Genomic DNA, 14,534 nt, shown 5'->3' with positions numbered 1-14,534 from the left:
TTCTGCATCTAGAATTCTCCTCTTACACCTCTTCCTCTGCTCTCCTGTCTTCTCCACTTCTTTGGTTTGTACCACTGCTCCTCCTGTCTCTTCCTCCACTATCCCCTTATCCTCCTTGAACATGGAAAAATACAAAGTGTACTATCAAAACAACCCTACATGAAGAAAAGATTTAGGTTAGAAATACTCCCCATATCTCAAAAGTGCTAGTTTTTTGATGGGTGGTAAGTTAAAGCAAATGAGTAGAATATTTTCAAATTTGTGTATATTATAAATCACATATATATTTGTGTGTGTGTATATGTGTATATAGGTATAAATTACATATATTTCATAATGGAAAATTAACTTTAATTAAAACGTTTTTTTACTAACTCAAAGTGGTTCTGAATCTAATATAATTCTTTAATTCTTGCTGACAAAGTAATAATTTTAATGTCTTTATGAAAGTTAAGATTACCCTAAGATCTTTTCATGATTCAACTATAAAAAAATACTCAAAACTCTTACTTTTACAGTAATACAAGGAATTTTGTGAATGTACTAATTGATTAGGAACATGCTATTTAAAGGCCATATTCTTAGCTGTTGATTATTGTGACTTAATTAATTTACTGCCAGGGAACCTGCTCAGGCTTTTTAAATTTACATTGCGGAAAATGCCAGCTTTACATCTTATTTGAGCTACCCATCTTGTGAGTGATACCGGTGATTATCTTAAGGGATCCCTGGTAAAAATGTTGACCACAATGGTAAAAATATTCAAAAGCATATTCTGCCCTTAGTAATACTATCAGTGTCTTCTGTAGGTCTGACATACGTTTTGAAGGATCATTTTCCATGTGTAGGTAAGCACGGACGTGTGGTGTAGCAGACTGTCTAAGCTCTGTTGTTTCCATCCCCTTTCTGGGAAGTGACTGACATGAATCTTAGAATGTTTTCATTTTTTATGTCATTCTTGAAGAAAATAATTGGACCTTTGTTTTATATATTTTTTAAGGGATCAGTGCTTTGATTGAAATACCTAAGAACTGTGTTGTGGCAGCAGTTGGCAAAGAACTGAGTGAGTAGGACTCTTTTTATGTAATTTTTTAAAAAAATTAAAACTAAACTTGTATACCTATTTTGGAAAGACAAGTATTTAATTTAGGGGACATCTCCCCCTGCCCCAGTGTTGGCCTGGTTTCATTGTTGAAGTGATGTGGAGAAGGAGACATTTTCAAGACGTTAGGTCAGTTTTTGTTCTGTCCTTGATCTAACCTTGTCAAGTAGGGGCAGGGTAACCCTATGTCTGATGCCATAGAAGGCTACTTACATTCCATAGTCCTCTCTGTAGTTGATCCACAGCCATATATTTAGCAAACATTTTAACTACATAAAACAGCTATCCCATGCTTGAGTTGGATGGTTGGAGGATGTTCTTTGTGGGAATTTACTGAAGCAGCCACTATCACATTTTTGCCTCAGGAAGCCAGTGGGACCCATTTTCTTAGGAGGAATTATACCATTTCCTTCAGAGTAGTAGGGGACCTTCAGAGCAGAGGGAGGGAGATTGACAAGAGGAATTCTGTAAATGTATTAATTGATTATAAATCTGCTGTTTGAAGGCCACTTAACTGTTGACTGTTGGCTCTTTTAGTGCCAGGAGCCCACAGTAAGAAAAGCCTTTTGTGCCCACTGCCTTTTGAATGGAAATGGGGTGCCGAGAAGTGATAGAGTAAGCAGGCTGCTTAAAGGCTGCTTATTTTCTACAAGAATTTTTCTAATGTATCCCAGAGGGCATTTGATGTTGCAGCCAACCTGCTCTTTTTTCAACTGACCTGTCCTTGCGTCATCATGTCAGAGAAGTAATTTTCCAGACCCTATGCTTATCCTTTCTTTCCATACAATAAGTTTCAAAAGATACTATAACTCTGTTTAGTTTTTTCTTTTCCTTGCAGAAATGCAGTTTTCCTACATTTTTGATGGCGCGGGAAACCTGCATAGCTTTTCTCTGCCTTTCTCCTCCTGTAGCCAGCCAATCACTTTGAGTTTTGCTGATTTTACTGCCTAACTCAGTGGTTCTCAGATTTTACTGTGCATTAAAATGACCCGGAGTGCCTGCTAAGAGCAGGTCTGGAGTGGGGCCTGAGCTTCTGCATTTCTGACACGTGTTTTGGTGCTGCTGAGTTTGTTGGCTGGCGGGCATACTCTGAGGACCTGCTGCTCTATTTTGATCCTCTTCTTTCGGTTTCACTACTGCTGTTCTGTTCAGGCTCTCCTTTCCCCTCTTGCCTGTTCTGTTTTGCTAGTCTCCTAACCTGCCTTCTTTCCTCTCCTCTGCTGTAGTACTTCTCCAGTGCCTTGTCCTCCTCTAGTTTAGGACCGCTCAGATATATTTTCCAGGAGGTGCCGGAGAGAATCTCTTTAAAGGCAGGCTGATCCCTTGATTAAAGCCTTCAGTGGCTCCTGTTGCCTACAGCGGTCATTTCTACACTCTTAAATTTCTAACTAGTACAAAAGTATTTTGCTTAGTAAAAACATTAGAAGCAAGAACAAGAAAACTATCATTTACCACCCTCATTTTGTAAAATTGTTTTTTAACAAAAAAGTCTGAACAACATGATCTCAGCAAAGAATAGGTTTTATTCAGAAAATAAGTTGTAAAAAATATGAAATCTTAAAAATAAGGTTCTGCATTTTGTTAGTTTTAGCATAAAAGATAATGCTATTTTTCCTTACATAAAAATAAAGGGCCATGAGTTCAAGCCCTGCATTGGGCTCCAAGATGGGTATGGAGCCTACTTAAAAATAAATAGATAAATAAGTAAAAAATACTATAAAAATAAATTTCATTCTCATAAATAGATTATCTTTTTTATTTCTAAGACCCAATTTGTGCCCATGTTCTTGGGTTTAAATGTTCCATATCAATTTCTTTTTTCCGTGTGAGGACATGCTCCTTTCAACAGGAAATATAATTTCTTTATTTTTTTTATTTAAGATTTTATTTGTTTACTATTATGTGTATGCAGGAGTGAGGGGGAGGGGCAGAGAGGAAGGGAGCGGGAGAGAATCAACCAGGGCTCTGTCTCAAAACCTTGAGACCATAACCTGAGCTGAAACCAAGAGTTAGATGCTTAACTGAATGAGCCACCCAGGAGCCCCTTCAGTAGGAAATAAATTTTCTGAGTTCCCTGTGTGTGTCAGTGATTTTGAGGCTTTGCTAGCTAAGCAAGGCTGTCAGCTCAGAGACTTCATCTTGGTTTAGAAGACCAGGCTATTTTTTTTCTTAACCATTTTTTAGAATTGACTATTGCTTCCCTTTTGTCTTTGGATCTAATTTATATTTGTTTTATTTCCTTGAACTTATTACAGAGATGACCCTTTGAATACTTGTCTGAAGTGTTTGACATTATATTTAGGAGTTGGTAGTTTGTAGGAACATACTTGGGTATGTTTCCTTTTCTTGTCAGTATTTCAGGTTATTATTTCTGTTAGTTTGATCAAATAGTACATTGTTCATTATTCCACAGTCCCAATCTCAAGGTGATTTGGTAGTATTCCAACTATAAGTAGAATTTTTACACAACTTTGGTAGGTATCAAGAAGCGTTCCCTTTGTATTTACTGAAAGACCTAAATCCCAAGTGAGCGTGTATTTACTGAAAGACAGTTTGAATGTGAATGGCTGTCAGGATAAAATCTCTTGGCTAGAGATTTGTCAGTTGGTCACATATTGTCCAGAGACATAGAAAGAAATGTGGTATGATCTGTTTTCCAGAGAGGAATGTGAGAAAGAAGACAGACATTAGTAATTAGCCACCACTTGGAAAGGACATGACTTCTGAGACCTACCCACTTCTCAGATATCAGTCTTCCTAAGCAGTGAGCATCTGTAGCACTTGGGGCAGTGACTTATTTACAGCACTGAATACATTGATCATAAGCTTGTTTATAAGTCTCACTCCCACTCTAGACCGTATTTTAGTGCAGTGACTGGGCCTTTTTCACACTTGATGTCTAAGTTGCTGGAACATAATAGATGTTTAGTAAATGTTGATAGAATCACTCCTGTTGATTTGATTTTTGGGTTTTCTATATTAAAGTTAGGATCTATACAAGTTTAAATAAAACTATTTGTTAAAGTCAGATAATGAGTAAAGCAACACACTGAACATCTATTATTGTCAAAAGTATATTAAAGGAATATATTGAACATCTGTGACACACAAAAATAGGAGGCACATTTTCAGAGAATTTATAATTCAGTAGTGTATGCCTGAGTATCAAGAAAATGTTAAAAAATTAATAGCTGCTGAAGTCTTTGCTGAATTGAAGTTAAACATGAATTTGTAGCTTCTTTTGTAGCAGTGCTTACTGACCTGAGAACATGAGTAGAGAAAGCTGATGATGAAGATGATTCTAGGTTGTAGATGGACCAGTTACTGGCCAGGAGAGATGGAGGCAGGATAGCCAGACTTGCACTGAAGCTCTAGATAGAATGGAAACTTCTGGGCTTAGAAGAGTTTTAATAAAGGAACAATTGTAAAGACACACTCACTTGGGATTTTAGTAAATCATCTCGAACATCTCAGTCATTTGAAAGATACACTCTAGTATGAGTAAGGCTTTTTTTGGAGATGGGTTTTTCAATATTTTATTTTATTACTATTTTTTAAAAGATTTTATTTATTTGACAGAGAAAGAGGGAACATAAGCAGAGGGAGTGGGAGAGGGAGAAGCAGGCTTCCCGATGAGCAGGGAGCCTGATGTGGGGCTTAGTCCCAGGACCCTGGGATCATGACCTGAGCCGAAGGCAGATGCTCAGTGACTGAGCCACCCAGGTGCCATGGGTTTTTCAATATTTTAGATCTTTATCACTTAATGAGATGTTAACTTTTTGAGCAGAAATAGTATTCTATCATCTTCTTTGACCATTTTAATAAAATTATATCTTTATTTTCATTTAGTAATTTTCCGGCTGGTAGCACCCACAGAAGAATCAGTAGAATGGGATATTCTTGAAATTAAGCGCCTCCTTGATCACCAGGATAATATTCTCTCAATGGTTAATGTCAATGGTAAGCTTATAGTGTGTACCTGTTTATTTTCTGTAAAATTTTGCACTTGTTAACAGAACCTGTTCTGAACTTTAGTCTTGTTTTATTTTATGATTATGTAATTACCATCATTTAAATAATGCTTTACACTAATAAGGATCAGCAGTCTAATAATTCTGAGGTTTAAGCCAGTGGAACTGATCCAAGTTTCATAGATTGGTACATCTAAGAGGTAAGAATAAGAAAAATAGAATGAGGCAGAGAAAAAAGATGATGGAGGGAGCATGATTATTTCAGGTGCTATGTGGTAGCTGTGGGATGAGTGTCGTGGGCTATAAATACTAACACTTAGGAGCATTTCAGCATTTTTGGCAAATGGTTCTGGTTCGTTTTTCTTCTATAGACCACACAGTACAGTATCATATAGCAAGATACACACTTAGAGCAGAAGGAGCAGGTTCAAGCGGGGTGGAATCATGATTGAAGACTGCCAGAGAATACCACCAAGATAAAGGAAAGGTCTGCAGAAGTTGGGTCGTATTTGCCCTTCCTGGTAGTTGTGTGATTTGACTTTCCAGACATCTTATTTGGAGTCATAGTGATATTAATCATCATCTCCTGTGAGGTGACTCTCTTATCCAATGGCAGGGTAGGATCGCAGACCCAGTCCTGGCATTCAGCTGGCTGACTTTCAGATATAGTGACCCCTCTGTATCATCAGATCTCTGCTGGGGGATCTGCACTCCACGTTCATAGGAGAGGAGTCCTGGGTGGCTTTCGTTTGATGACAGTCTGAAGGAAACTGTGAAAGAAACTGTGCGGATGCTGTGAATATGATATAGTGGGAGGACTGGATGGCCCTCCCTGACGTGAGCCCTGGGTTGGCTCTTTTTGAGTGATACTTTGTATAATAAGCATGAAGGAAAAACAAAGGTGAATACAGATAGCACCAAATGCAGTCTTCCATTTTCCTGCCACTGAATCACCTTTTCAGATATATGTGTGAGAATGCCCTTTCCAGCTGCAAAGTCCTCTTCCCTGATAGCCATCTTCTTATACAACCCAGCTGCAAGGCGTTCGAAAGACTAGGTTGTTTGTGGTGATAGAAGTTAACATGTTGGGAGCACCCATTTATTTTTCTCTGGCGGCTCTGACTTTCTTTTGCCATGGTGGGCAGCACAAAAGACAAGCTCTTACTTGGGGACTCTCTGACACTGAGCCCTTAGCTCCAAGGCCCTGGAGCTGCTAACCAAAGCACAGCAGTGCCCTGGCCCATTACACTGGTCAGGCCTAGTTGTTTAGTGATGGAGCATCGGTACCATTGGTCCCGCAGGGTTCCTCAGTGAAGGTGATGGGAGGTTACTCAGAAGGCCCTAACCTTGTGATATTTCTTTTGCTGCGTGATATGCAAAGAAGCTTGTGACAGTTTAAACAAGAAAGTATTCTTTAGGTATTTCTTTGCAACTTCTTAAGGGAAGGAAAATGGAAATCCAGAATCAAAAAATTGGTAATGAAAATTACAGGAAACCCTTAGTACTTTCTACTTTATTAACTCCCTGACCATAAAATTACACTACAAAAAAAAAAAAAAAAAGTCAGAAGCGTATTGAGGAATCATATATGGACAAAGAGTCTGTTAGAATTTAAAAATGATATTATGACAGTCATATTTTGTATGTAGGCATGTTTGCTGTACTGCAGATTTCAGTGATCCTGATACGGTTCTGTTGTGTAATTCCCAGCTCCATTCTCAGCCCTGTGTCTTTTCCCCACAGTTATCATGGAGGATGTGGATAGTTACTGGGTTTGTACTTCACAGGGGAAGTACTTTTTCATTGAGGTGCCCGGGCAACCTTAGAATGGTAGGACAGAATTGCCACAAATGTGGATAATGAATAACAGGTTGGCCAGAGATATCTGAGTGTGTGAGCAGAAGGTTTTCTAACACAGACATATAGGATAACTTTGTTTATGCCTTCTAGCAAAAGGTCTGGTGCTTCTTCATTTTATTCCTTTTCTTGTTTTGACACCATGGTATGGTAATCACAAATCATTAGTACTTGTGAGGGAAGGATAGACAATTACAAGAGTAAGATTTCATACTAAGTGACTTTTGATACTTACATTGGATGAAAATCCATCCATATATATCATTGAGGTGGTTTTGTGTGAAACATTTTGAGTGACCTCTTTGGGAATATATATTACACAGTGATAAATTACACTAACTTAGCTGAATACCAGTATTTTGTTTTAGGTGAAAAATTCCAACTGGGCACAAATACTTTATTTCTAACGCATAGATGAATCACAGACATTTGGGAGGATTAAGTCAGAGCAGGCAGCTCAGTGGTCTTGGGGTTAAGTTAACTGTTAAAATGACACATGCGGAATTAGTGTCAAGAATCTTCACTCCTTCACTTTTCTGGTTCTTTTATAGTTTGAATGAAATTGGAAAGAGGAGGGAAAGGAAGGTCATGGAAAGAGTAGTACTACTTTAACTGTCCCACTAATAAAATTAGAAACTTACTTCTCTGCACAGATGAGAAGTGCACTTGTTTCTTCACATAGCAAATTCTGTAGTCTGTTAACAAACATAGAAATTGGACTTGGAACCAAGACAAAATAATGTTTACATGTATGATTGTTGGTAATTTTTTTATTTCTAAGAGATTGTTCATCTAGTAATTAGATATTTATGTCATGGTTCATTTGATAAATGGAATAATGAAATCATAATTAACTCATCTTTGATTTCTTACATTACAAATAACTGGATGTCTTAATACCATCATTATGGAATAATACTGGGGACTCAGAGTAATCCTGGGAACTCAAAGATAACATTAGATGCTTTCTTAAAATAGCTACACATTTGTTATTGGATTTTTACACTTATCCTCATTTAATGCATAAGAAATCGAAGATAGAAAAAGTTAAGTGATTTTTTGAGGACCAGGGGCTAGTAATAGAGGCACAATTAGAACTTGGGTTTTTAGACTCACATTGTATTGTTCTATTCTACCTTACCTAAATATGTAGGATTAAAATAAATTAATTTCTTTAAGATAATTTTTAGTGTCAACAGTTGTCTCTCTTTATTTATTTGAGATAGAGAGAGAGAGAGAACATAAGCACGGGGAGCAACAGGCAGAGGGAGAAGCAGACTCCCTCCCAAGCAGGATGCTGGATGCAGGGCTCCATCCCAGGACACTGGGATCATGACCTAAGCCAAAGGCAGATGGTCAACTGACTGAGCTACCCGGGCACCCCAGTTGTCCATTTTCTATTACATATATAATTTATAAGGTTTCTTAGTTGGCTAATTTTATTTTAAGGTTATAAAAACTTGTTATTATACAAGTAATACCTACTCATAGTAGGAAAATGAGAAAACAGAAACATGAAGAATGTAAAAATTGTCCCATGCTATAGAATTAAGCACTGGTCATCCATATCCTTCTAGACATTTTTCTGTGCATATGTAGATATATACACACATGGCTTGTTGTTTTGTCATACTATGTTATGGGTATATTTCTAAAGCAATAGAAACGTACTTTTACAACTCAATTTTTAATAATAGCATTACTATTTTTATTTTGTAGATGTCTTATTTATTCAGTCCCCAACTGGATATTTAGATACTTATCTTCATATTTTTAATAATATGTATAATAACCTTGTCATATATATCTTTTATCTACTTTCCTAAGGATAAATTCCTAGAAGTAGAATTGTTGGATCAATGGGTTTACATTTTTTTTTTAATGTTTTGATGCAGATCAACAAACTTGAAAGGACGATAGCAGTTTGTACTAGGACATTAGTAGGCCCGAAGTGTGTTGATTTCCTATGCTACTGCCAGCATTGGGTATTTTCCTGGTTTTTTTTTTTTTTTTTTTTTTTTTAAATCTTTTCCAGTTTTCACATCAATAAGTAGTATCTTACTGCTTTTAGATTTTATTATTAAGGAAATTGAGTAACTTTTCACATCATTACTGACCATTTGTATTTTTTGTTTTGCCTATTCAGGTCTTTTCCCCATTTCTCTCCTGGAGTATTTGTCTTATTTTTAGTGGTTTCTAGGAGCTCCTTATGTATCAAGTATAACAGACCCACTTTGACATCTGAGTTGCAAGTGTTTCCATCCTTTTGTCATTTAAATATGATTTTTTTTTTTTTTTTGCTGAGCAGATATTTACACATAAATCTTTCCCCACCCTGCCTTTTATAGAGCTTTTTAGCACTGCTCATTTATAAAAGCATTTACCTTTATTTTTTCAATCCTTTAAGCATCTTTTTTTTTTTTTAAGATTTTATTTATTTAACAGGAAGAGATCACAAGTATAGAGAGAGAGAGGAGGAAGCAGGCTCCCTGCCTAGCAGAGAGCCCGATGTGAGACTCGATCCCAGGACTTTGAGATCATGACCTGAGCTGAAGGCAGAGGCTTAACCCACTGAGCCACCCAGGCAGCCCTAAGCATCTTTTTAAAAAGATTTTACTTATTTTAGAGAGAAAGCGAGTGCATACACTTGAGTGAGCAGGGGAAGGAGACTCAGCTCACAACCATGAGACCATGACCTGAGCTTGAAACCAATAGTCAAACACTTAACTTAGTGAGCCATCCAGGTGCCCCTCCTTTAAGCACCTTTAATGTTCTAATATATTTGAAATTTACTTTGGCATATGTAAAATAATAGAAAAAATATATTGGTCTCTGCTCCCAGTTCCTGGCACAGAGCTCCTAAAACCCCCATAATTTCTTAAGTGATAAGAGCACAAGGAGCATCTTTTGTTCTAATATTTGGTCTAATATTTCTTGACATAGGAGCTCCTAAATCTCTTGGAATTTTCTGGGTGGTAGGATTGTCTTTGGTTGTAATGAGACCATTATTTCTTAGTGGGCTTCTGGATGGGGGCTGGTCATCAGAAAGACCCACATGCTGATTAGAAACTTGGAATTTTTAGCTCCTCCCTCCTTCTCCAGAGAGGGGCTGGAAATGGAGTTAATAATTGATCATGCCTACCTGAGGAAGCCTCCATAAAAATCCCAGGAGTGTGGGGTTTGGAGAGCTTCCAGACTGCCCCCCCACGTGGAGGTGCTGGGAGAGCCGCAGACTTGGAGAGAACATGGAAGAAACAGGGAAGCTCCACAGTCCTCTAGCCCTCCCCACACACCTTGTCCTACAGATCTCCTTCTGGATGTTCATCTCTGTCCTTTATCGTATCCTTTCATGGCAAACAGGAAACTGTTTTCCTGAGGTCTGTGAGGTGCTCTGGCAAATCAGTTGAACCTGAGGGGGCGCTGAGAACCTCCGACTTAGAGCTGATTGGTCAGAAGCACAGGTAACAACCTGGACTTGCAGCTGGCATGTGATGCTACCTCCAGGTAGAGTGTCAGAATGAGTTAAATTGTAGGACGCTCAGCTAGAGTCACAGAATGGCTTGGTGTGGGAAAAGCCAGCACACATCCGGTGTCACAAGTGTGAGTATGGTAATACTGTGACAGGAAAAGAGAGACACCAGAGAAAGGTCCATTTTCTAAACAGTACACGATCCAAGGTAAGGTTCTTTTATTTCTAGTCTTCAGTTAGTTAACCAGATAATCCAGTGTGAGGCATTTCTTTCCTCACTGAATTAAAATGCTGTTGTCACATACTAAAAAACTAAGTAGACTTGAGTCTCTTTCTTGCTGTTCTGTTATATATATCTGTTTGGCTTCTAGGTATTTCACTCTTCTAAATGTTGTTTTATAGAGTATTACTAGTAGGTAGTCCATTCCTTTTTTTACCTTTAACCTCTGTAAAATGATAACTAATGAGGCAAAAATGAACTCTGCCTAGATGTGAGTTTTGTAACTGGCTCCCATGTTGGAGAAATGATCATCTGGGATATCCTGGACTGGTCTGTGCAGGCCTGTGAATGCAACTTCTGGGACCCATCTCCACAACTGGACACCCAGCAAGAAATAAAACTCTGCCAAAAACCAAACGACATTTCTATTCATCATTTCACATGGGATGAAGAGGTAAGATAAAAAGGCGGGGGGAGGGAAGGGAAGGGAATTGGCAATAGTACTTGCTCTCCTCACCTTAATGAGATGTAATGAGATGTTGTGAGGCTGTCGTAATAACATAAATATTGGTGAAAGGACCTTCGTAAGGTTGAAGTTGTTTTAGTAAAAAGGTATTTCTAATAATACATTTGGAAAAATGTTTTTGCAAATCCTTCAGAGGCTCTTAAGACGATAGTGTCCCTATAGCATACACTTCCTTGTGTCCTTTATAGGTCTCTTGGATGCTTAAGATGTGGAGTGCAGGTAATTTTACTCATGTTGTCCAGGCAAAAAGAAGCTAAGTACTGTCGTAGGGATAGTGTGTTATGTGAATGACAGCTGCAGTGGTACTTCAGCAGCTTCCGCAGTAGGGCCATTCTGCAGCCATAGCTGCTCTCTCTGTGTCATAGTTCAGTGAGGGAAGGTGATGCTCAGGCATGTAACATGCAGAACTTCTGTGCTGGTGGTTATGTCCTCCTGCCTTTCAACTGCCCTGAGCTTTCCTTTGCACTTCAGGGGGCAGTACAGTAGTTAGGACTAAAAGCTAGGAATAGGGAAGGTAACATGGCTTTCTGATGTCATAGTCAGGCTGGAAATCTGTTCTGCTGTGTAGTGGCAAGTACTAATTTTATGCCCATTTCTCAACTTTCCCTCCCCACCAGAATGTATTTGCTGCAGTTGGAAGGGGTTTATATGTGTATAACCTTCAAATGAAGCGTGTGATTGCTTGCCAGAAAAGCGCCCATGACTCTAACGTCCTGCATATTGCCAAACTTCCGAACAGGTACACATTCCCATCTGCTCTATAACAGATGAAAGAAACTCACATTTCCCAGTGCCTCCAAGGTAATTTCTCCAGTGGCAAAGCTTATCTGGCCCCTGGTTTGATCTGGTAAATTTTTTTGGATATGGAGAATACCCATGGCTGTCTCTAACAAGAGTTTGTGGCAGTGTGTTACAACATTTACAAGAAGCAGGGTTCAAATGAATTACATGGAGTTTTGTTATAAGGAGAGATAACATTAAAATTTGGTATTTATTTAAAAAGACTAAGACTTTTGGGTGCTGTGTGCTCATTTTTCTTGTTAGATTTTCCATAAAATCATCTTTTCGTTGTAGTTGTCCATGGCCAGAAAGAAATGGTCATCTTGTAGTGTGAGGCTACTAAGCGAGGGCTTTCCTGTCACTATAAATTTGGCTGCTGCGTTTCTAGCGATGAAGTCACAGGAAGGAAATACTATTTTCTATGCAGAATACTTTTAGTGTGAGAGCCACCCTGACAAGAGCTAGAGTAAGAGGTGGGAAAGGGGGGACGGATCAGGATATTGTGCAAGTGTAATACACACTCTGTGTTTTACAAAATGGGATGAGGTATTTATCATTTGAGCCAGTTTAACAGTATAATGGCTGCCCCTCCCAAAGAGTGCTTTTACTTTGCATTGTGAAGTCATGTTAAATTGGGATTTTTATCAGCTCCTGCCGAGAGCTGGAGAAAAGCAGCTGAGGGCTCCACTGATTTTTCACCGCAAATGTAGCACTGGCCCTCCATGGTGCATTCTCTTTTTATCACACATTTTCTGTTTTGACAGGCAGTTAATCTCATGCTCAGAAGATGGCAGTGTACGCATTTGGGAGTTAAGAGAAAAACAGCAGCTTGCCGCTGAACCTGTCCCAACAGGTGCGTGTCTTTTCTTATATGAAAGGCAGAGGGCTGGCGGTTATGTGCAGCACAGGAGTCTTGTACACTGTGATGCTAATCGGGATCTCGGATTCATATCTTAATATTGCTTTAATGCAGAACTGCCTGTTTTTCTTCAAGTCAACTAGTATTTTATTGTTCTCAGGGAAACTCTCATTTCTGAACATATGGCCCATTAAAGTAATTATTCATTGTCTATCATAATGCTTGATAGGCAAGGAGGCTTTGTACCATCAGATATCAAATTAAGTGTTCTTTCAGCCTGGAAGCATTGATATCAAACTCAGTTTATGGGAAAAAAACACTTTTGTGTTTGTATCATAATCTCACAAGCTCTTGACCTGCAGGTGTTTGGTTTGAAAAACAAAATACTGGCTCATTAGCAACCTTTGTGTAAGAACTCAGGTGCTGGTACCTCTGGAGTTTCTTCTGATCAGGTTAAGTGCTGGGATACTGTTTTGGACACACGTTGCTGTTCATCTACCCTTCGTTGATAGATCTGTGTTGTGACTTCTTTTTTTGGACACTGACATCCAGGCCTTTTACTGCTCTCCTCTTTGAGAGAGGAGATTTTGATTCCCAGTGCATTTTTGTCATGTTACTACACCTTCACCAGTGGGTAGGTGGGGCCAATAAAAGAAATGAGCAGCAAACCTGGTAGTTAAGATGAAACGAAATAACAGATTTACAAAAACCCTAGCTTAGTGTTTCATACCATTGCCTTAGCCCTTGACTAAACTAAGTACAGAACATCTTTGCATTTAAATTTTCTGTTTTTCTGATCTTATATTTGAAGTAAAGAGCACAGTAATTTTGGAAGTGATCGAAATGATTGTTTTTCTAGGTTTTTTTAACATGTGGGGATTTGGAAGAGTGAACAAACAAGCCAGCCAGCCTGTTAAAAAGCAACAAGAAAATGCCCCTCCATGTTCATTGGAGCTTATTGGAGATTTGATTGGACACTCCTCATCCGTGGAGGTACTATTTTTAATAGGCATATAAAGGTTTAGGGCATTCATATAAAGACCTGGTTTTTTTTTCTTTGTATGTTTTTGCTCAGTCCAAACATGGATAGGTTATAGCATGTGCAATTAAGACATGATGTGAGGAAGCAAGGAATGTGTTCCTTCTAAAAATGGGCTTAACCACAATTATTTAGGAGATGGAGACAGCTGAGAATCAGACAGCATGAATCATGTTGAATACCTAACAGTAGTAGAGGGTGCATGGAGGGTTGCATTATATATGTAGAGTTAAAGCCTTGCAGACTGGAACAGAGCACTGTTTTTAACCTTCTTTTGAAGGATCGTATTTTGTTAGTTTTCCTAAGTCTTAGGTCATTGGTTATTGCTGTACATATATGAAAATATTAGTTAAGAATTGTAATATGTACACAACTCTTAACTTGTGGAAATCCAAATACGTTAGTATTTACTAAATTTACTATAATATTTATAATATTGCCTCTAATGAAGGGAATAAGATCATTCGAGGTAAGATGAGTGGAACTGGTAATCATCTATAAGCAGAGCCCTAAGTAATGAATGTCTTCCATTGTTCTCCGCTGGTTCACAGCCAGGGAGCAGCAGACTCTACTCTTCATTTGAATGTGTGTTTATGCTTAGGAGCAGCACCACACTTACCAGTCATTTCCTAGATATTAGGCAGCAGACTTGACACTGGAGTTCACAAAGATACTCGTAGGATAATCCTTGCCCTCTTGGATCTTAGAGAG

At 38.4% G+C, this 14,534-nt stretch overlaps 1 protein-coding gene across 1 annotated transcript in view; it reads left to right on the top strand.

Annotated features, from left to right (window-relative positions):
* WDR41 (WD repeat domain 41) overlaps positions 1–14,534 on the top strand; it is a 43,904-nt gene that overhangs the window by 27,497 nt on the left and 1,873 nt on the right. Inside the window, exons 7-12 of the mRNA XM_059175298.1 lie at positions 1,001–1,063; positions 4,952–5,062; positions 10,889–11,073; positions 11,763–11,884; positions 12,690–12,778; positions 13,644–13,777. Coding sequence (XP_059031281.1) covers positions 1,001–1,063; positions 4,952–5,062; positions 10,889–11,073; positions 11,763–11,884; positions 12,690–12,778; positions 13,644–13,777 — 704 coding nt within the window. The remainder of the gene's footprint in view (positions 1–1,000; positions 1,064–4,951; positions 5,063–10,888; positions 11,074–11,762; positions 11,885–12,689; positions 12,779–13,643; positions 13,778–14,534) is intronic.

The sequence above is a fragment of the Mustela lutreola genome, chromosome 5 (assembly GCF_030435805.1).
Source record: "Mustela lutreola isolate mMusLut2 chromosome 5, mMusLut2.pri, whole genome shotgun sequence".
In the NCBI taxonomy this organism is placed as follows: domain Eukaryota; kingdom Metazoa; phylum Chordata; class Mammalia; order Carnivora; family Mustelidae; genus Mustela; species Mustela lutreola.
The sequence above is the reverse complement of the archived record's forward strand: the minus strand, read 5'-3'. Positions and strand labels throughout refer to the sequence as shown.